The sequence below is a fragment of the Cucumis sativus genome, chromosome 5, assembly GCF_000004075.3.
Source record: "Cucumis sativus cultivar 9930 chromosome 5, Cucumber_9930_V3, whole genome shotgun sequence".
NCBI lineage: Eukaryota > Viridiplantae > Streptophyta > Magnoliopsida > Cucurbitales > Cucurbitaceae > Cucumis > Cucumis sativus.
The window spans coordinates 23,449,025-23,472,280 of NC_026659.2; the positions used below are offsets into that span (position 1 = coordinate 23,449,025).

The following is a 23,256-nucleotide window of genomic DNA, read 5'->3' on the forward strand; positions in this document are numbered from 1 at the left end:
CTTCATTCCTTTTTATTCCTTTTTATTTTTTTAAGTTTAAGATAGTTTTAAATGCCACACATTTATGACATTTATTCATAATAATTAAGTAGACTTGGTTATTATATTTTTAAAATTAAAAATAATATTGTAAAAACGAGGCCAAGCCCAAATTTAGAAAATATAATATTAAAATAAATAATATATAAATAAATAAAATAATTAAGAAATTAAGAAAATATAAAATTTTCCCATATGTGTAGAAATATTTCACTTGCAAATACCTACAAAATATCACTGTTTATAGATAATTTGGCACAATACATGAGGTGAATTACATAACCACTAAAAGTTGATATCATCAAGATACATGGTAAAAGCGTTTGATGTGGACGGGAGTAACACATGACAATGGACATTTATTATAATATTTATAATAAATATATGTCATTTTTTCAAAAGAAAATGATTGATGATGAATAGAATTATATGTTTTTTTTTTTTTTAAAAAAACCCATTATTGTATCTTCTCTGCTTTTTAATTCCTTAACATTTTGGGAAGAAAAATGCATTTGGAAAGACAAACAAAAAAGAAAAATGAAATGTTTGGATGTTTTTTGAATTAGTTAGATTTTGGATGTGATATATAATAGTTTAGGAGTTTCAATATGTTGTAAAGTTTTTTCTCATAACACTCTTTTTTATAATATGTACTCAATTTGGTTTGGAAAGCAAATGGTCATTATTATATACTTGAAAAGTGATACAACTACACCAAATATTTGGTATCCAAATTATGAAGTACTTTAAGTAATTAATTGCATATTTATTATTTTTGGCAAAATATTTATTTACAACTAAAAAGCTACTTCAATTGCTTCTGTCACCTCAAATTTCTATTCAAATGTAACTTTTTTTTCTTTCTTCTTATCCATTATAATTTTTTTAAATTTAAATTGTATGTGCACAATTTTATCTATAACTAACGAATCTACATACTAGTTGAATTATGTTCGTTAATATATATGATTGATTATTTAATTCATTATTATAATTGAGATGTTGATAATACATGTTCATGAGTTTAGAATAATCACGTTGAGGTGACTGCCCTTGATACACTCTTACATTATTTCTCACCCTCTTTGTTAAAATTTACATTTTATTAAAAGTAAGAAGGCTAGACCTCTAAAATATTGTTTACAAACGAATAACAACTTTGAGTTGATTTCTTTCTTTCTAAACTAATTATTTTAAGTTAACAAAATAAACAAACTCAATTGATAAAACTAAAATATATAGCTGGACAATTTCTAAAAAGTAAAATTGTTTCTAAACTATATTTGGGTCTTGATTAAAATGAATATATATAGTTTAACGATAATTGTCATGAACTCTATCTTTTGAGGTTGGACATTCAAAGATCGATTCTATTTGATATTTGTAAAGTTTAATGATCAATTAGATAAAAAACTTTAAAAAGTTTATAAACCTTATACCCTATACTTTTTAAAGTTAAGAAACCTACGTGATATTATAAGTTTATAAACTAAACTCAAAATTTAACTTTTTCATTCTGCTGGAGTTTGTAAAATTTTATCCAATCTTTAGATTTTAAAGAAAATTCCATTTCCAATTTTTCATTTTATTAAAAAAAGTCAATATGTGAAGAAATATCAATAAAATAGTTGTGATGGATATTAAGTTAATACGAGGCTTTCCTTAATTTCAAAACTAGTTGATAATATCTATTTTCTAAAGAGTGTAATTAATCTTTTTAGTTTTTAGAAAAAAGTCGTGAAAAATTTTAATATTAAAATAATGGTTTACATTCATCTCAAATCTTAAGTAATCTAAGAAACTTAAAGGTCGAGTTTATATAAATCATTACATAATGTGTATTTGGTTACCAAGATTTGGATTTTGGTAATACTATATTAATTTGGATTTTGGTAATACTATATTAGTCTTTACACCTAAGTCAATATATTTGCATGGATACATAAAAATGAAAGATGATGAACCTTTATAAAACTTTGCTGTAATTAATTTGAAGAGATTATTACCTTTTTAAGCATTAACTAAAGAAGCTTTGAAAACTAAATATTACTGATTCATCCTTATCATCAAATGATGGTCAAAGGTAATGTCATGACACGTGTCCATTCAAGTTTCTGAAGTAGTATTTAATGATGCCACGTGGGCATAATTACTAAGAAAAGAGATTATTTGAAACAAACTTAAAACTAAACACATTTCATAGTCAAAGCTCTCGAGCTTCATGTGTATTGGAAAACAATGGCCGATGGGAGTTTTAATTTCAAAATATTATATCATGACTAACTACCAGATTAAGCACCCTCATTTTCTTTCCCTATATATAAAACCCTTATACTCCCTTATTTATTGAAACTAAAACAACACACACTTGTTCATAAAGAAATAAAGTCCATTTATTAGTAAAATAAAGTCATTGCTATGAAAATCTTGCATTGTTTTCTTCTCTTTTCATTACTAGTCATCATCCATGGCAGAAGCTTCAATAATTTCATGTCTTGCTCCCAAACCCCATATCCAGACCTCTGCTTCCATTACATAAACCCAAACGACAACATACGGACAGCCCATATTGATGAAACTTATCTCATCACCCGTTTTCGAAACTCAGCTATTCAAGCCACTTTGTACCAAGCCATGAAGGTACGTGACCATCTTCGCTCTACCATGGATCTTGGTTCATTTGATGATAACGATAGAAATCATGTCGCTTTAATCGACTGTTTGGAATTCTACGAGGACTCAATTGCAGAGCTCAATCGTTCGACACTCAGTTCCACGAGTGCCAACTCGATCGACCATTCAACGATGCTAAGTGCTTCATTAGCAAACCATCAAACATGTCTAGACGGATTTCGAGATTTCGGATTTTTGGTTGATGATTCGAATAATTTCTTTCTTCCAATTCAAATTATGAGTAACTTCTCAAAATTGGTTAGCAATTCTCTTGCCATCACAAAGGCCATTGCGGCGGCACCCTCCACTAGTTCTTCCACCTCCTGTGGCCAGCCGCTACTAGATGGCTTGTGTCCCGAGTGGGTTTACGATGATGATAAGACGCTTCTCCAGGATATGGTCGGAAAGGGCGCAGATATGGTGGTGGCTCAAGATGGAAGTGGTGATTTTAGGACGATATCGGAGGCAGTGGCCGCAGCAGAGGAGGCGAGGAAGGGAAGTGGAAGTGGAAGGTTTGTTATATATGTAAAAGGTGGGATTTACAAAGAGAATGTTGTGATTGAGAAGAGAATGAAGAATATAATGATGGTTGGAGATGGAATGGATAGAACGATCGTCACAGCCATGAAGAACGTACAAGATGGATCAACAACTTTCCAATCAGCCACTTTTGGTTTGTAAATATTTACATTTTGATCCAATTTTTTTTGTTATATTGCTTCTCTGTCCATTGTCATGCATGCATTGGAATCCATTAGTTAAAGCTTCAAATAGTTTTGAATTTAAAAGCTTTTCAATTTGGCTTTGAACTTCTTTTCTATGTCTTTTTTTTAAAAGAAGTTTTAATTATTTGATTATATATTATAATTTAAAATTTATTTTATATTTCTCCATATAATTTGAACTTAATTTTCATTTCGTGTTTTTGAAGTTTCAAATTATTTTAATTCTGTGGTTTAAATTTGGTTTCTTCAACTGCTTATTAGCTTTTTTTTTCTAGTCAAAACCGTAAAGTAAAAATGTGCAGAAATACATTACTTTTTAGGAACATTTTCAAATACATTAAAATAAATCAAAACTTTAAATTACGATAATAATAGAAACTAATTGAAGTTTATCATATTTATTAGTGTGTATTATTTATAAACTTTGAAATTTTGATAGTTATAAATATTTTTGAACAACTTTATTAATTACAATAATTCATTTTCTTTCTTTATTTTAATTTATTATATATTTTTAAACGAGTGAAACTACTCAATACAAAATTAAATTAAATTATGTGTCTAATTATACAATAAATATATTACCAATAATAGTAAATTTTACAAAATATTTACAATATAAAACAAAATTTTAGATTTTATCGATAATAGATTTTGATAGACTCATATGCTTTTACAATGATATTAATAAATAATGATAGAAGTCTATTAATTACTATATCGATAGAATACAAAATTTTACTATATAGTTTGTAAATATTTAAATTTATTTTACTATTTAAAAAAATATCATTATAATAAACTTTAAATTTGGTATATAAAATTGAGGCATCATTTTCTTTTATTTTCAAAAGTCAATTTAACACCACAAAATTAAAAAATAAAACTCACCTATAAATCACCCCATGAAACTAAGAACATTAAAAACCTTTTAAATTCGTTCTAAAAAAGTTGTAAATTTCTATATGAGAGATTCTTTTTCTCTCTTTCGATGCAATAGTGCTCTTGTCAGCAAAGATTAATTTGATTCGTGTTTTAGGATTTGGTCATTCTATTTGAATAAAAACCTCTAAATTGAAATTGCATACAAAAAAGAAGAGAGATTTAACTCTTATTGATTGAAATACTAATCAAATTACTAATTCTAGCGGTGGCCGGCGAAGGATTCATCGCGAAAGATATGACGTTCGAGAACACAGCGGGGCCGGAGAAACACCAAGCCGTGGCACTCCGTTCTAATGCTGATCGCTCAATTTTTTACCGATGCAGCTTTAAGGGCTACCAAGACACTCTATACGCCCACTCCAACCGCCAATTTTACCGTGAATGTCACATTTACGGAACCGTCGACTTCATTTTCGGCGACGGTGTCGTCGTTTTTCAAAATTGTAACATCTTCGTGAGAAAGCCGATGCTGAACCAAAAAAACACCATCACGGCCCAAGCGAGGTCCGACCCGAATGAGAATTCCGGGTTCGTGATCCACAATTCGGTAATCGGAGCGGCGCCGGATTTGAAGCCGGTGCAAGGTTTGTACGGAACTTATTTGGGGAGGCCATGGAAAGCGTATTCGAGGACGGTGATAATGAAGAGCTATATGGACGGTCTGATTGAACCAGCCGGGTGGCTCCCTTGGGCCGGAGATTTCGGTCTCAGGACGGTTTATTATGGGGAGTTTATGAACACTGGTGATGGGGCTAATACGAAAGGGAGGGTGGAGTGGCCGGGATACCATGTGATGACGAGTGCGGTGGAGGCAGAGAGGTTTACCGTGGAGAGTTTCTTGGAAGGAGGAGGTTGGATTCCGGCCACCGGAGTGCCATTTGTAAATGGGCTGTGATGATGATATCAAAGTCTTTGGGTATGAGAGGGAAAGATAAAAATAAATGCTAAATTTTTCTGTGGAACTTAAATGTGATGGAAATAGGAAAAATAAAATGGTAAAAATACACTTACTCGACGGATTCAAAAATTTATCGAGAGGTCTACAAATATTAGACATGACCTCAAATATTAGACATTAATTAGTTTTGTTTGTACATAATATTTAATTAATTTTATTTATATATATTATATAAAGACAATAGGTTCAAGTCCCTTCCCGAGCTTTATACTAAATCAATATATTATTATCGATGTTGGTGGAAGTTTTCAAAAAAAATCAATATATTATTATCGATGTTGGTGAAAGTTTCCAAAAAAAAAGTTATGAATATTGCTTGCTATGTTAATAATTAAATAAAATTTCAATTAAGATTGATAAATAATATATGACATTTTAAAGACAACATTTATCAGCAGAAACTTAAAAAAGAAATGAAAAATAATTAAGAAATTTTTAAGTTTAAGAATCCTTTTAGGGTGAAATGAAAATTTTGCATTAGATAAAGGAAAAAAAACTCAAACTTTGGAAGAAGTTGAATATTTACTATTCTTTTAATAATTTTTTTAAAGTTCAATTTTTTTGATAATAGATGTTTTGGATAGAAAATAAAGTTGAAAATTAAAAATAAAAACAATAATAAAATGTTGAAAATTAAAAATAAAAACAATAATAAAATGTTGAAAATTAAAAATAAAAACAATAATAAAATGTTGAAAATTAAAAATAAAAACAATAATAAAATGTTGAAAATTAAAAATAAAAACAATAATAAAATGTTGAAAATTAAAAATAACACATAGACAAAACTTCTATCATGAATTAAATATATACAATTGTGTGTGGCTATTAAACATGAAATGGAAGAAACTTTATACTAAATAAACGTAGAAAATCAAAATAACCTGACATAAAAAAAAAAAAAAAAAAAAAAAAAAAAAACAGCCCAAAAAGGCCTATTTGGAAGAGAATAATAGTAAACAATAAGAATAAAAATAAAAATCCATTTTCTAGTTCAATCAATAAATCAATGTGGGATTTGGATATGGAAAGAGTTATGAAATATGATTAAAACCAGATTGATACAAGTGTGTATATATAATTATATTTTGTAACTTAGTCGAGCTTCATAAGAAGCATCAAGATTATTAGGACAATTAAACCCCAAAATCTATGTAGGCTAAAGTTTTCCCGCCAAACAAACACTCTGGAACCACTTACAGTGATGTTTTAAGATTATATCTTGCGCCACCGCAAGCTAAGCAACAATTATTTCTTCAAAAATCATGGGTTCTGTATGTACTTCATTTATGTAATGACAGTGGGGGAGGATCGGCCAGTGAATTCTTGCATTTTTGATAGCTTAAGAGCAACTTCCACCTGAAACGAGATATAACGATAATAGTCAGTAGGAATCGGATACTTAGCAAAAATGAATTTTTACCGTCTTCTTTGAATTGAAGTGAAATCTAACCAGGGGAGCAAGAGCTTCCTGAGAATCTCTCCCGATTTTTGATGGATCTTTCTCATATTGCTCGATGTAGAGCCGAATTGTTGCACCTTCAGAACCAGTTCCAGATAGGCGGAACACCTGCAACCATGTAAAGGTTGAGAATATATAACCAACTCTTCATTTTTACTAAAATTTTTGTTCACAAAATTTAGTAAAAGTCCTGAATTCCTATAGGGATCTGGAAAGACGGCTCAGAATAACTAACTTACCAGTCGTGAACCATCCTCAAACAAATATCGAATACCCTGGTGCTTGGAGATGGAACCATCAACCGGATCTTTATACTCAAATTCATCACCATGGACAACCTTTGACACATCTGAACGGATTCCCTTGATAATTCTGAATGAATGCCAGTGTTTATCCATTAAAGAGAATAAATCAAACCAAAATATCACAGACGAAAATTTTCAGTTCCGAACTCTTTGATAACATCACACGTTATAATACATAAAGACAAATTTCAAATTTAAACAAATAACAAACTGAAAGTATTAGCTACGAAAAGACTCAGAAAATGCAACACGGCTCAGTTTTGACCGAACTAAGCTGTTTCTCAATGTTGAACACTACTCTTCTATGTGGAACTAACCCTTGGTGTTTTTCATCCTAAACAAAGTTCATTGTAAATAAAGACTTCCAGAGAGTCGAACGTTCACTATCTAGGGGCTTACCACTTAATACACTTATAAGCGATAAAGCCAGAAGACCAAAGACTTAGAAAAATAAAAACTATATCCGGGTAAGACTTAGATAAATGGGAACTGCAAATTGGATAGATAACATGTTCAATTTCAAGTGGGGGAATAAACACAAAAAAAAGAAAGCATACCCATTCACTTCGGCAAGTGAAGATTGCAGCTTCACCAGATTTTCCATCAGTTCCTTTGCTGCTCCAGCGTCAACATTCTAAAGAAATAAATAACAAAAAACCATCCATAAAATTAAGAAATTTCAAATCCACTTATGATAACATCGGCATCTTAAAGAAACTAAATAACCAAAATTAATACCTCATAATCGTATCTAGTATAATAATGACGACCATAGGTGGCCCAATGTTGGCGAACTATGTCTTCAACTGAAACAAGCTTCCCACCATCAAGGTTTCCCTTGTTTTTATAAGCAAGAATGGATAACCAAGCCAGAACTGCCCATATTCCATCTTTTTCACGAATATGGTCAGATCCTGTTCAAGAAATTGGAAAAGAAAACATTCAGTTTAGTACAGAATCTATCAGTTCTGATCGACCAGAAATTTAAATAAATTAGAAAAATCAGAGGCTGACCAGTTCCAAAACTTTCTTCCCCACAGACTGAGCACATTCCTGCATCCATTAAATTACCAAAAAATTTCCAACCAGTGGGAACCTGGAGAAAATATATGGCAATATCAAAATTAATAGTCAGTACACAAGATGCAAAAAACCTGTAAAGTTCAAGATAAAAGAATTAAGTCTTGAATTGACCTCAAAAAACTTCAACTTCAAGTTTTTGGCGACCACGTCTAGTGCAGCAGAGGTTGGCATGCTCCTAGAAATTTTAGGGTTAGAACATCAAATAAGTTCAATGATTTTTCTACAAGAGTTTATAACGTTCAAAGGAGTAAAGAATAAAGGAATTTCCCAAGAGAACAAGCAAAAAAGTTAGGTAGCCCATTGGATGTCCGACATCTACAAACTTGTTGAGTTCCTCCACAGTAAATTTAAAACAGATGGTTTATTCACCATGAACTCATCACATTATCATATGATTTAAACACTACCAAACGAAATACATTATGCAGCAACTCAAAAACTACCATGCCTAATTTATCAAAATTATATCCTTATATCAGATAAAATCCTAAAGGTTTAGTTTTATTTTATATTCATTAGTTCATTTAACAACAAACTCAAGACTTGAAACACTTCCAAACTTTAACCAACTGTGCAAATTGAACCGTGGATTGAATACAAACTAGAAAGTAATGCAATTTTAAACAGTCTTGACGAGTCCAAATGGTCATATCTTAGCAGTGCAAGTCATGAAGATTGGAGGTCTTCATATTTGATCAGGAGTATGTTTTTCATATTTGTTAAAAAATAACACTTGAATTCTTAGCTAAATTTTAAGGAAAAGAATCTAAAGAAACTACTTTGAATTTTCAAATTTTGGTTGAGATGTTGAAAATGTTTTTAAAAAAAATAGCAAAATAAATAAATAGATGGGTGGAAGCAGTGTTTACAAGCTTGTCAAGAAACCAAAAACCAAATGGTTATCAAAGGAGGTTTAAAGAGTGCTAGTCAGAAAAAAGAAAAGAAAAACCACATAAATACAACATAAAGAAGGTGTCTCCCCAAGGAGGGGCACCAGAAAATAGGCAGAGTAGATCAGGAAACTTAGTAAAGTGACAAAAGTTAGGCAACGGAAACTAACACCTGGCAACACCCTTCAAACCAGCAGAGAAGTATGGAATAGCTTCAACAGCATTAGCAGCAATAATGGCAACAGAGTCCGAAGGAGTGACAAAAAACCTGAAAAAGTAGAATAGATAATATAAAGAATAATTGAAAAGGAATGTTAAAACATATCAGTACTATTGGTTAGGCAATACTGTACTACCTTTTACCAAGGACCATATTACGATCTGCATCACCATCAGCAGCAGCACCAAATTCTGGAGGTTCTCCAGAGCTTGATTTACCCAATCCCATACGAGCAACCAATTCCTTGGCATAAGTCAAATTGGGGTCAGGATGACCTCCTCCAAAGTCCTCCTGTTGTAATGGGCACGAGTAATAAAGAAAAGTAAAAAATGGGATTTAAGTAATGATCATATAAGGAAAGCCAAAACCTGTTCAGAAGGGTCACAACCTTAGGTACACAGTTCAGTAATGAGCTTTCTTGTGCACCAAGCTCTTCCACAAAAATACGTTTTGCATAAGCTCCACCAACACCATGTAGAGCATCAAAACTTTCAAAGAAACATGTTGATCTTAGAATTTAAGGTCATAACATAAAGAATTACACAAGAAGAGGATAATGTTCCTCTGAAAATGGTTCCACCGGAGGATCTACATACCAGAATGAGAATTTGGGAGAAGTTAGAAGCTTGCGGATAGATTCAAAATCAAATATTGACCTGTTAATTTAAGAGAAAGAACATAAAAAACTGAAACAGTGAACGCAAAAGATAATCACGAGATGATGACCCTCTGTTCAATTACCAAACATCAACAGTATAGAAACATCAACACCACGAGACACTTTCTAAAGCATACCTTCTAAACAAAGAAGTTTTCAAGGGGAGAAACATTTAAAAAAACCATCTAATTGTGAAAACAAAGCACATATTTCGCAGAAGAGAAAATAAGAATGCACCACCACAGGTTTGACAAGGAAAGCAATGATAATAATTGATTAATTACACTGGTTCAATATTAATTTAAACTGACGGTATCTGACAATAAGTAATCAGAAAAATCTCCATCAAGAAATAAAGGAAGACACACAATAACAAAGAAAACAAATGGAGGGATAAATGGCAATAATAATGATATGACATTTTATGATGATAATGATATTAATCAACAAAGCTTACTTCATCAACTTCACGTAGTCACTAGCTGAATCAAAAACCTCAACATCAAATTGTCCTTCAGGTCCACCAAAGCTAGAAACACCTATTGTGGAAATATCCACCTAAGACAAACAACATGACTTAATAAACAAGAATTACGTGATGAATATGTAGAAATTTTAATATGAGAGTGGGAAAGTACATTAGGAAGATCTTCAGCAATTAGGTACTCCTTTATGGTTTTCGTGTTTTCATAGATCTTATCAGTAATTCCCTCCGGTGCAGGGCCACCATTTTCCATGTTGTATTTAATCCCAAAATCCTGCAAAGGTTTTCTTCCCCATAATAAATAAAGTATAACAAATAATGCAGTAATTTAGATCAAAGGAATAATTTGATGTCCTCTAGATGAGCCAATACTCTTCTAGTGCATCCCAACTATTCATGCACTTTTTTGAGAAACCAAATGCATTGAAGCAGGAAGTACAGAAAACGTGGGAATGCAATTCTTTAGTTCTAAAATCCTTCTCAAGGAGAGTACAGCTTATGATCACCAAAAAGAATACAACCAACTTCTAGGCAATTGAATATTTATTAAAATTCCTATCAAATAAACAAAAAAGAAAGCCACTCTTTACAGGCATTGTTAGTTTTTTTGTTTTCGTATTTTTCTTTTTCCCCTAAAAGAAACAAATGTATTAAAAAGATGGAAGATATTCCCAGACATAACTGAATTAATTTAGGAACGTCATTCAGCACAGAGTGGAAAAGTAGCAAATAAATTGATAACTACCTCATGAGGACCTCCTGGATTGTGACTTGCAGTCAAAATAAATGCTCCTGATGCTCGGGATCCCTGGAATCAAAAGTTTACTTTCATGGCTAACATAATGAAAGACTTAAAAATATTGTTATCTCGCTGGAATTGTAGCAAATGTATAAAAGTAATTCCACTTACATCAACACCAACTCTTTCACGTATGACAGCAGACACAGCAGGGGTTGAAAGCAAACCATTTTGACCAACCCAAATACGTCGTACCCCATTGGCTGCAGCCATCTTAGTTATTATCTGTAATTAAAACATGAAAATATAAAATATGGGTTACATGGCATCAATTTAATAGGACATTTACATAAATGGAGAAACCAAAAATAGTTCTGAACAGAATTCCAGAAAATGGGCTTCCATTAAACAGATGTAAAAATTTGCAGGTTCACATTGGAAACTGAGTTTTCTTTAACATAAAATGGAAGTCTATTAGCAATACTCCCTACCATGCCATTTAGGTATCAGGAACGTAAAAGAGGACGAATAAATTGTTCTTACACATTTCTATCATTACTAAGTTTTAAATCACCAATTGACTCAAAAAGTTATAAACTAATGGATGTCACCCTCACTTGTAGCCTTGAAATATGTAAAAAACCTAACAAATGGAAATCAATATTAATTGGGGAGAAAATAACAATGCAAGAGTTTAAAGTTTTGACCAAAGAACTCCTGGACAACGTAGTCTAATTCCATTTGAAATCATTGATCGACCTAAAAGCCTAAGTAAATGGGTGAAGGAAATTTTAATATTATATCTAACACTAAGTTGCAAAAATGGGATTTCCTTAAAAAGAATAAGAATGTCATGCATATTTCTATGACCAAATCCACACCTTTGCTTAATTTTTTCTACATAATGATATTACTCATAGATTCCAAGGGGAGAACAATACAATTTGGTTACTCAAAAATCAGAAAGTATAGTGTATATCATGTGTACTTTCAGCAAACCAAAAGAAATAGCTTGTTGGTGTCTCTTCCTCAAATAAAGAAAACCAAAGAAATAAGAAAGCCTTAGAATACAGATTGTATAATTAAAAGGGCAAAAGGTTGTTACTTAACTAAATAACTCGGAAAAAATAAATAACATTATAAATTGATCAAGCCCATGTCAAAAGGAATATCACAGTGAACTACCTTCAAATCTAACAAGAATACGTTTCTTAAGAGAAACCTTAAGAAACCAAGCTTCATTGGGAAGAAATGAAAGAATGGAAAGAAAAAAAAACATGATCGTTGGATACAAAAAGATGGCTGAAACCAAAGGAGCTAAGTAACTAAACATACGGAAAATGGCTCCAATCCCTAATACCAAGTCCCAATGGATAGTTACATAATCCTTGAAGGTACAAATGTGTTAAACCTCACTAACAACCAAACCTCCTCCAAAATAATCTCTACATCCCTAAACGCTCTATTATTTCTTTCAAGCTACAAACCCCACAAGGTGGCAGATAACCTGACCTGCCATAAAATCTAACCCTTATCGTGGAAGAACTGATGCAAAAGCCAAGAGGATCATCTCCATCGTAGTACTGCAGATTGCAGTCCTTGCTCCTCACAAGCCTAACACCAAATAGCTAAAAGTATGTATACTAGATAGTGTGAGCTAGCTGACAATCACCGAAGAAATGACACATACACTTAAAAGTCTGCACCACTGAGAGCCTTAGACTAAGGTCATGTTTCAAAGCCCAATCCATAAAGTTCACCTTGAGAAGCAAGACCCTCCGACCAAAGAATTTAGTCTTCTCTAGAATTTGAACTTTCCACAATGAGTAGAAATGAGGACAAACTCAAGAGGGAGGAATCTCCCATAATACAAAATACAAAAGAAATCCCTACGTACAAGGTAAACACAAATCCACCAAGCCTCGAAAGAGGCTTCAAAACATTTGTTATTTCTCTATCAAACAAGAAATGACAAAATCCCAAGGATAAGAAAGAAGAACATGAAGGAGAAATAATGGATTCCTCACCCATGGTCTTCATTCACCAATTTTCTACAAATGTATTACTTGCTTGGCTCGCATGCAAATTTGAGACGATTCGGAATCACACTCTTTAAAGATTCATGATAATTGCAATAAATACAATTTTTTTTTGTCTAGCTAGTCATAAAGTGAGGCCATAGTGGTGCATCATTGCAAGAAGGCATTAGACAATTTGAATTACATTCTTCAAAGATGCAAGATCGCTAGCTTGTTTGGGAAACCTTTTTAGAAACATTGAATGTGAGTATGGTTGATAGTAGAGATTGTCATTGCAACCCCTTGACATTAAAAGGGAACATGAATGAACAGATATCACATCCAAATGAGAAGGATCATGAGAACGTGAAAGATTAAGAAGAGCTTAATAGAATTGAAAGTTACTACTTATACCGACAAGGTGCACCTTCTTTTTTGGTAGCTCAATCATAGAAACTCCAATGTTAAGCATGCTTAGTTTGGAACAATTCTATGTTGGGTAACCTCTTAGAAATTTTCCTAGGATTCATGTGAGTGAGAACAAAGCATGCTGAAAGAACCCATGTTGGTTTGTAGGGAGAACATTTACTTTAATAAAGTCTTTAAGACAAGCAAGGATGACGTGGTCAGGTTGCAGGGGATGCACAAGAATGTTGAGGCCATCAGTTGTCGAAATTGAATTCCGAATCTCAGACCTAGGGCGTTACATTCATCCTATGTTGGAGAGATCATGTTCCACGAGTCCTTTTGTGATAAGGATTGTACTATTTGGCAAGCAAATATTTAGCTAGAGAGGAATGAGAGAATTTGCAGGGGATTACAAAATAGGATGAGGGCTCTAGCCAAATTTATTGCCTCTCCTTGAGCGTCGGTGTCTATAGTTTTTTGTAACTATCCTCTACAATCCTATTTTAAATCATGGTAGGTCTTCAATTGTCGTGGCTCTTCCTTGTTGGGCATTGATTTGAAAGCAAAAATGGAGCTTTGAAAACCATGTTGGGCATTGTTGTTGTATTCCCTTAGTATTTTTTCTCAATGAAAACTTGGCTTCTATATAATAATAATAATAATAAATCAATCAATTAAAAAGATAATTACAGACAACAGTAAGTACAATATTAAAAGTTATTTCATTTTTCATTGATTTTACTTGAATCTCCCTTGAAATCAATTCCTAACACATCACTATGGAGGGAAAAAAAACTTGTGATAATACCTGAATAGCATCCTTTGAATAATAGCGTCCATCTCCAGATACAACAAGTGTAGCCCCTTTATCCAAAAAAAAATGTGTTAAAGGAAAATCCATAAGAGTAATGCCCTGGTAGAAACCAAAAATTAGCCAATTAAGAATGGCGGTTAAGGCCAACAAATGAGTCATCATTAGAAAGTGAATTCCAAAGTCTAGACAGAAGAACAAATGTTAAAAATTGAGATACTTGCATAACAAATTAGTCAAGAGGGAGGAGTCAAAGGCTCCATGCAAAAAGCAAACATAAGTAACAGGAACATAGAGCACTATAATGACGGGTAGTAGGCAAATATAATATTGACACCTAATGCCTTTGTCAGGTAAGGCACAAGCGCCACTATCAACGCTGAACACCTAAAATTAGGAGTTTGTAATGATGAACTGATAGAATCCATCAGAACTAATAAACAAATAAAGAAAAGAGGCAGGTCTGATAAATACTGGTCAACAACTGACGGTGAAGAATTTTTTTCTCCTTATCTAAAGGATGTATTCCCCTACCCGTTTATCTTTGGCTCTGGCTTTATGCTTCTTTTGTAGATTTCATACATCAATGAAATTTGTTTCTTAACAAAAACAAATCGTTTATCTTCATATATTAAGGTAGTAAGCCAAACAAGATTAAGCATACTGACTTGCTTTCTAGTTTCCACACAATGCTTACGGTAGGGGAATTTTCATTTAGTTCAGGATCGTTAAAGATAAATCTATATAATCACTAGAGCGTCTTATTGTACCCCTTTCTAAAAGTTATTTGATAGATCGATAACTAACAGGAAGTTGTATTTTAAATGAAAGATCCGCTACCTCTGACATTTTCAGCAGTCAATGCATTAAATGTTGATTGAACAAAATTCTCCAAGTAGTTCGGTTGAATGAATACTTTTACCTAGAAAAGATCCAGCCACAGAAAAAATCAGTCCAGCGTGGAAACAGAAAGGAAGGAACATGGCATTGCAACAATATAAAACCCTATCATGTAAAGATCAACTAGCATATGAAATTATTGTACTGTCCAAATAGAATATGTAACAAATAAAAGATTAAATCCGTTTGAAACTGAGAGTAAAAATATTTGAGAATTGAGAGTAAAGATAGGAAGGTCATTATTATCCATAACAATCGTATGAGAGTTAGTTAAGTAAGGCACCAGATCCAGTGCACTGTTCCAATCCAACATAATCGAATATCTAAGAAGAAGATCAAACGATCATGCATCACTCAGAAACGAGGGAATCAAATTAAGGAACACAGAAACGCATCCATCAGTAAAACCTACAAGTTGAGAAAAGAAATACTACGAGACATTACGGATCAACAAGAAACTCAGAATCCTTCTCCTAATATACTGATCAACAGAAGATCTAACGGAATGAAAAATCACAATAAAAAAAAAAAAAGAGAGAAGGAATGAGACGGATCCAGAGAGATGATAAGAAAGCAATGAAGAAATTGAAGTGAAAATGAAATAGAGAGGGAGATGGTGAAGGAACCTTCTTGCGGAGGCCGGAAGTACCGGGTTTCTGGCCATCGATGGGGGATGTGAGCTTCTTGGTGACACTGAAGCGAGCCATGGTATGATGAGAAGAAAGGGTGGAGGTAATTGAAGGGAGATTGGGGGAAATGGGGGAAATGGGAGATTAATATAGAGGGGAGGCAGTGAGGGCGATGAGTGTTTTGCTTGATTCTGAGGTATTGTATCTTTTTTCAAATAAGGGAAGCGAGACTGAAAGTGAGAAATGTTGAGTTATAAGGACACGTAGAGAGGGAACAATATTATCTCTTTACGTTTGCTTATAGATGAGAATTAGATGATGCTAACTTTTTCCCTTTTTCTTTTTCCTTTTTCCCTTCGCAGGACCCGCTCCCTTTTAACGATGCCGATTCTGTTTTGTACTTTTTTGTATCCAAACTCTACAAATTTTAATTCCTTCGTATTCATTTTCTAAAACAACTAAAATGGTCGCTTTTACAAATTGTCTATTAGATTACGTTATCGTTATTTATTTACAATAAAATGAAAAATGAGAAGTGCTTAATACGATCATACTCACTAGTTTAGTTGTTGTTGATACAGTAACAATATAAAAAATATTGAATTTATTGATAATAGTAGCAGCAACCATAAATGTAAAAAGTTATAATGGTAAATAAATGTGATTAAAAGCAATCAAATTATATTTGTGATTGAAGTTCATTAGTGATTATACTTTTTAGTTGTGTATCTAATAATAAGTTATTTACCTATTTGACATCTTTCAAGATTTAACAAAAATTGAAATTTACACCTCTATACAAAAAGTTATCTTTTGAACTAATTAGACTAAGGAGGTGTTTAAATCTGACTTAGAAGAAAAAAAATATTCTTTCGTAGAGTTATTTTCATTTAAACGTTGATGTATTTGACAACTTTTTCTCAAAAGTGCTTTTTATACCTAATTTATTTGGGTTTTTATGCACTAAAAATGCTTCTTTTAATATCACATTACTATAAATGACTACTATAAAATACTGTGAACTAAGAACTTAAAATAATGGTCGTTAGTTGTCACAATAAGTTGGTGGTGGTAGTTGTCAAAGATGGTCATCAACTTTGGCGCTAGATGTAGTAGCCAAAGGTAACAAAATTGGTTGACAACAATGGTCAATAACTCAATGGTGGTCGGAATTGGTCGAATAGTGGGTGGAAGTAGCTAGCGACAGTGGCCGAAGTTGGATAGTAAATGATGGAAGTCACGATAACCTAGTGAAATTTGTGATTAATCATTAAACACTTGAAATCATTTTTTTTCTAAGTATATATCATAAATAAACATATTTCCCAAACCCCTTTTTCTCAAAATCTTAAAGATAAAAAGTATATTTCTTAGCGTTGTTTATCAAAATACTCCAATATATTTTTAAAATGGTTCTTTTTCAAAATTAAATCAAATTAATATTAGACATAAAAGAATGGAGTTTCCACAAAAGTAGCAAAAAAAAAATGTATGATAATAAGATTCATGTCAGTTGCAAAAATAACAAACTTAAAAGTCGATGATCCTATGATTATCGTTTGATAGTGGTTCAATAGTCATATGATTATTGTCTGATGTCACTAATTTTGTGGTATTCACATTATGCAAAAAAATAGGTATCATGTGCTGATTTTTTTAAAAATGTTTTTGTCATTTGATGCAATTTGCATAAGATAAAATATCTATAAACTTATATTATATTAAAAAAATTTAATAGTAGATAATTATTAGATACTTTATCGTTTAACATCAAAGGTAAAATTTGAGAACGTACTAAATACCTTTTAAAAGTTGATAAATTTATTTTATGAAAACTTTGAACGTTAAATAAAATTTGTAAGAACAAAATAAAGCTTCGACCAAAAAACCGTTTGTTTTTTTTCTTATTTATTTAGATATTAATAAAAACACCAATAATTTAAATGGGTAAATGAAAATTGAATAAAACTAGAAAGAAAGAAAAAATTAGTCATTAATATGATGTATAGATTTCAAGTTGCTGATTAATGTTTTCATCCCAATGAAGTGTTTTTTAGTCCACCATACCAAGAAACATATTTGTTATATTTTGTACGTATTACTTAATTGAATAACGTCAAAAGAAAAAAAAGACTCAAATCATGCAAGAGTAAGAAGAAAAGAGAACGGAACATATATGTTGATTCGATTCCTATATATTTTGGTACAATATATATAATGTAAAAGTACTTATGTTATTAAAAATACATTACCGTAAAATATGTACACATTATTATTATAGATATTAATTAAATGTGATTCAATTAATGAATTTTACATGACCAAAGAACTACACAAAAATATCACGAGACATAAACAAAACAAACAACTTAAGATAAGAAGTAGAAATAATTTAATGACTCTTGTTCCCTCGAATTTGGTTTTCATATATTATTGTTATCGTATTTGATTTAAAACTTATTTTTTTAATTAAAAAAAAATTACCTTAGGTCAATACATATGAATCTTAGAGTTTTTGCTATTTTTTGTTTGGAAAGACGATCCTTCTACGCATTATGCAAAAGAACTATTTTCGATAGAATTCTCCACTCATTCTTTTTACTTTTCTTTCAAGGAGACCCCAAGAATGTCAGGAAGGAAAAAGTCATGGTAAGGAGATTAAACCTAATGGAGTTCGAGCCCATGGAGATAGACCCATCAACACATTCTTTTTCAAGGTATGTAAAGTTATAATCTTTTGTTTATTTCTAAATAATATTGAAATAGATCAAATGTTTCCTCTACATAATTAATGAAGTGAGAATTTGATTAAGAAATTTATTTTCATGTTTGTTCGCTTCACAAACAATTAAAAGAAAAATGCTTTGTAATTTCACTTAATTGTACATCAGTGTGGTGTGGTGCTCGCAAAACACTGGCCTTTAATAACTCGATCCTACATACTAAAGCTTTTGTGTTAGCATAGCAATAATTAAAGTTAGGTAACATAAGGTTTTGGTTGACTTTCCTCATGATTATCGACACAAGTCTTTGTCTTAAAGATATTTATGTTGAATTTGATCAATTTGCTTGACCTAGCAGTCAAGGGTTGACCTCTTTAGCTCAATTCTTTGGCAGTCATCAGGATGCAATCTTTGCCCATGAGTGGTCGACCTAGGTGAATGTTTGCCTAATGTGTGATCCACCTAGGGTAAGAAGAAAGTTAACAAGTCTCACAATATTCTACACTAAACGAATGTTGAGCAACAAAATTATAAGAACAATTATATGTATTTAACAATAGAGTGGACACCAGCTCAATACGTGCGCAAGAACAAACAAAGCATCAACCACAATTTTTGTTTTCAAAATATTGATAGACGGATTATTAAAGAGTACAAACGATAGACATTGGTTAGTCTCTGGAAATTTATTCTTTTAAATATTGCCCTTCACTTTGCATATTCTTCTCAACTTTATCCACTTTTGCACTTTGTATTTTAGTACAATTTAAAGTTCTTTTTCCTTCCAAGGATGGGGCTGCAGGTCCAACTTTGATTCTTTCAAGTATCTATTGGTTTGGCCTTTCATGTCAATTATACACACTATTCAATCAAAATATTCCCTTTCTCTCTTCATCTCCCTCCACTGTTGTCTATATGTTCAATATATCTAGGATGAGCTTTGAAACTGTATCTAATACTCCAATATTTCTATATGGGTTTAATCTATGAATTGATTTTACTTTTTATTTTTAAAAAAAAGTTTGATAATTTACCCATTGATTTAAAATTTTAATTTTAACCCACCATAAATCTCATTAATCTTTGAATAACTAGCCTTTTATATGTAAAAATTTTAAATTCCTTAAAATATAACCTATAGTTAAATTTCAAACTTAATTTTAGCCTCTAAAAAGATCTTTTATACTTTAATTAGCTAGTTGAGTTAATTTGAGTCGATAGGTTAATCTTGAGTGACAACGTCCATTAGTCTCATAAAGGTAACGTATATAGAAACTTATGAGGTCAATAATTCGGAGAAGATGTAATTGTATGACTTTGACATGATATGGTCAACTCGTGTGAGCTTGTCACCCTTTTCGATTTCTTAGACAAACTCACGAGTTTTAACATTAATACTCAAAACATATTTCTTAATTTCTATTCTACCCTCTCATGTACTCTTCTTCGATCTAGACCTCCTAATGTGTGCCCAAATTACAAATGTTTTTTATAGTCAAGCTTTCTAAGCCCTCCCCCTTAATACCCTTGTTTAATATACTCACATCTAAAACGTTGAAGTTGGTTCCAAACACTTTTCAAAACTATTCTAAATGAGATGATTCATTGACGAGTTGGACTCCCTACGCCCACCCCTTGTTAGAGGTAAGAAGAGTTATGAAAGTTTTCACCCACTTGGAAGCTTCAATAGTGGAGTAATAGTTCCCAATAAGATGTGTTACACAATATATTTTTAATGTCTAGATTTTTTTAAATGGGATAACAAAAGTTTCTAAGATGATTATACACATTTGAAAATGGATCAAATAATATATAAATTCTTCGTTTTCAATGTATTCGAAAATCATGTTTCACTACAATTTATAAATTTGAAATCTGAATTTAAAATTTGTATTTGGTTATGAATTTAAAAATACAACCGTGTATCTCATCTTTCTAATTTAAAAATAAATAAATAACGACAATTTTTTATTTTAATTGTATTTTTTTCTAAAATCAAGAAAACAAAAATGAATTGCACTTTTCATCGTCCACTAATATTGTATTTCTCGTGCTCACCAATATTTACCACCTAACACATGTTAACCATAACATAACATATATACATCTTTTGAGGGATTGATTATAAACTCATTTAAAATTGAGATGCAACTTTTTTTCTTTCTTTCACTTAAAATATATGCATTATTGCCAACATAAGCTTAGTTCAACTGACACATGTATGTTCTTATGGATAAGAGGTCCCGGATTCAAATCCTCACCCGATCATTTATTACAATACATTTGCAAAAAAATATATATATGCATTATTTTTATTTGATGTTTTTCTACCTATCAATAATTATCTTTATATATATTTGAAAATATATATTATTTTAAGTAGTTGTATTTCATAATATACACTATTTTTTTCAAATTATATTTTTAATATATACTACTAAGACAACATTTTAATCAATTTCACTTGTACAGTTGAATTTCATAATACTATATGAAATTTCAGTACAGTTTTAATTTATCAATTTCATATTGTGATTTGTGATTAATATTTAACTATAGATTTATTTTTTATTTTTTTGAAAATGGAAACAAAGTGCAAATTAAGTTATAGAATTTTTCCTAGTTGTCATTTTTTAGTTTTTTCCTTCTCTTTTTATCCTATTAATGTGTTTACCTTTTTTCCTAAATTTATTACTTCTTTATCTAGGTGTATTTTTCAATATATACTATTTATACATCTACAAACTTTAATAATTTTTTTCAGTATATCCCAAATATTTAATCAAATATACATTATGTTATTAGTTTTTGCTAAGTAGATCTCTATCTTCCTTGGCATGCAATCTCCTTCATGATTCATAACATAATTTTCTACACCTACACTAGTTGAACTTCTAATTAAACCACTTAATGAGTTTGACTTGGGCTTGTGTAATTAAGTTTAATCATAAATTGATTGTTATAACCTTTTACTAGAAGAATTTAATTTTAAAAAATTGTAGTGAAATTTGTTAGTATCAAAATTAAAAAATAAAAAATTTGAGAGAGGTAGAATGAGTTTTGGAAATAGATTTGGAAAGAAAATGATTAGTTAAATTAATTAAATGTGTTGTTATAGTTTTAGTTATCCTAATTAAAAAAATAATAATTAATCCCAATTATTGTCCTTTCATAACTATAGAAACTTAGGATCTATATTTTGAACTCAATCACCCATGAAAGTTACCTTGTTCTCATTCAATGATTTCATGATATTTTGCTATATCTTCCTTGTTCTACCAAAGCACATATACCCATTAATTCCTAACTTTGTGTTTTTTTCTCTTCTTTTAGGTAACTTTTGTTTTCTTCTTCAAAATTAACCAAAATAATTCTTTGCTCTTCTCTTTTGCATCTCTCTACCTCCTCTTTCAACCTAACCCTTTCCTCAATTCCAAAACTTATTTTGAAATTTTGAGACACAAATTCATTGACCATTTATGAAATGGTGAAATCTTATTTAAGAGTTACTTACAATGGGATTGGATTTTAAAATGATGGACATTGTGATTAAATTGTTAATAAAAACAAACAATTATATATGTTTGAAATTTTGTGTATATTAGAATTTAACAATAAAATAAATAGAAATAGATCTTTAATTTACCATAATTATTTATTTTCTCAAATAAAAAACACAATTACTAATTGGATAACCCATGACCCATAAATCCACTTTTGAAACAAAATATAATAATTGATAATAAATAAGTTGATTGTAAAAATCAAATTTATAAAATGAATTGTAACTAAATGATTTTGGTTAAAAACAACTATTCCAATTATCCCTCCCGCACATCTTAAATGATATATTGAAAATCCTCAGGATCATTTTAAGAAATCGAAAAAAATCGTTAACAAAAAGTTTGAAGTGTTAAAATATTTGGACACATGAGTGTAAAAGTAAATTATTTAATTCTTAGTACACAATTAATAGAAAGAATTTTGTTTCTTTTAAATTAGTAAATTTATAGAAATTTTTATTGGTCATGAAAATATTTCAAACAACCATAACTATGATGCAATAATTGTAATTACAACTTTGATTAAACCCAATTTCTTGAAGTAAAATAAAATTTTAAAATATAATATTAAGTTAATTAATTATAATTTTAGTCGTTTGAAATTCGTATCTATTTCATTTTTAAACTTTTAATTTTGTATTAAATATTTAAAAAAAAACTCTAGGTCTATTTGGTATTTGGTTTTTGTTTTCTCTATTTTTTAAAATTTTATTTATTAAAGATAAAAAAACATACTTATTTGATAACGAATATAAAAATAAGTTTTTTATATTTATTTTTTAGAAAAAAGAATTAATTACTAAAATCATCCATATTTTAAAAACTAAAAATCAAAAAAGAAAATAAACAAGTTAGAATATAAATTTATTTTAATGAAAAATCGAAAATAAAGCTTCGAAGATGATTCAAATTTTAAAAAATAGGAAAGTCTGGAAACTAAATTTGGAAAGAAGAAAAATAGAATAATAAGAAAGGAATAGTTATTGTTTGTTTGATAGTGTGCATTAAGAGGCAATAATAGAA

At 30.7% G+C, this 23,256-nt stretch overlaps 2 protein-coding genes across 2 annotated transcripts; one reads left to right on the top strand and one right to left on the bottom strand.

The window, feature by feature from the left end:
* The first annotated feature begins 2,345 nt into the window (after nt 1-2,345).
* Nucleotides 2,346-5,534, top strand: LOC101219120 (pectinesterase). The gene is made up of 2 exons (XM_004150070.3): nt 2,346-3,385; nt 4,586-5,534. Exons 1-2 carry the CDS (start codon nt 2,458-2,460, stop codon nt 5,275-5,277), a joined length of 1,620 nt encoding a protein of 539 aa, XP_004150118.1. The 5' UTR covers nt 2,346-2,457; the 3' UTR covers nt 5,278-5,534.
* An 823-nt stretch (nt 5,535-6,357) lies between these two features.
* LOC101218883 (phosphoglucomutase, cytoplasmic) lies at nt 6,358-16,216 on the bottom strand. Its single transcript, XM_004150069.3, has 18 exons — nt 15,945-16,216; nt 15,259-15,340; nt 14,416-14,471; nt 11,353-11,466; nt 11,188-11,250; nt 10,597-10,716; nt 10,416-10,516; nt 9,897-9,956; nt 9,689-9,788; nt 9,437-9,591; nt 9,253-9,348; nt 8,302-8,365; nt 8,122-8,203; nt 7,846-8,021; nt 7,665-7,741; nt 7,042-7,174; nt 6,794-6,910; nt 6,358-6,699 (listed from the first exon to the last, which is right to left on the bottom strand). Exons 1-18 carry the CDS (start codon nt 16,023-16,025, stop codon nt 6,628-6,630), a joined length of 1,749 nt encoding a protein of 582 aa, XP_004150117.1. The 5' UTR covers nt 16,026-16,216; the 3' UTR covers nt 6,358-6,627.
* Between the last annotated feature and the right edge of the window lie 7,040 nt (nt 16,217-23,256).

Bases quoted from the DNA above. Each gene is read 5' to 3' on its own strand.
- LOC101219120 (XM_004150070.3), top strand. From the start codon at position 2,458: ATGAAAATCTTGCATTGTTTTCTTCTCTTTTCATTACTAGTCATCATC. The intron at 3,386-4,585 runs GTTTGTAAATAT...TACTAATTCTAG, and splicing joins TTTCCAATCAGCCACTTTTG to CGGTGGCCGGCGAAGGATTC.
- LOC101218883 (XM_004150069.3), bottom strand. From the start codon at position 16,025: ATGGCTCGCTTCAGTGTCACCAAGAAGCTCACATCCCCCATCGATGGC. The intron at 7,742-7,845 runs GTATTAATTTTG...TTATTTCTTTAG, and splicing joins ATACTAGATACGATTATGAG to AATGTTGACGCTGGAGCAGC. The intron at 6,700-6,793 runs GTTAGATTTCAC...ATCTCGTTTCAG, and splicing joins AGGAAGCTCTTGCTCCCCTG to GTGGAAGTTGCTCTTAAGCT.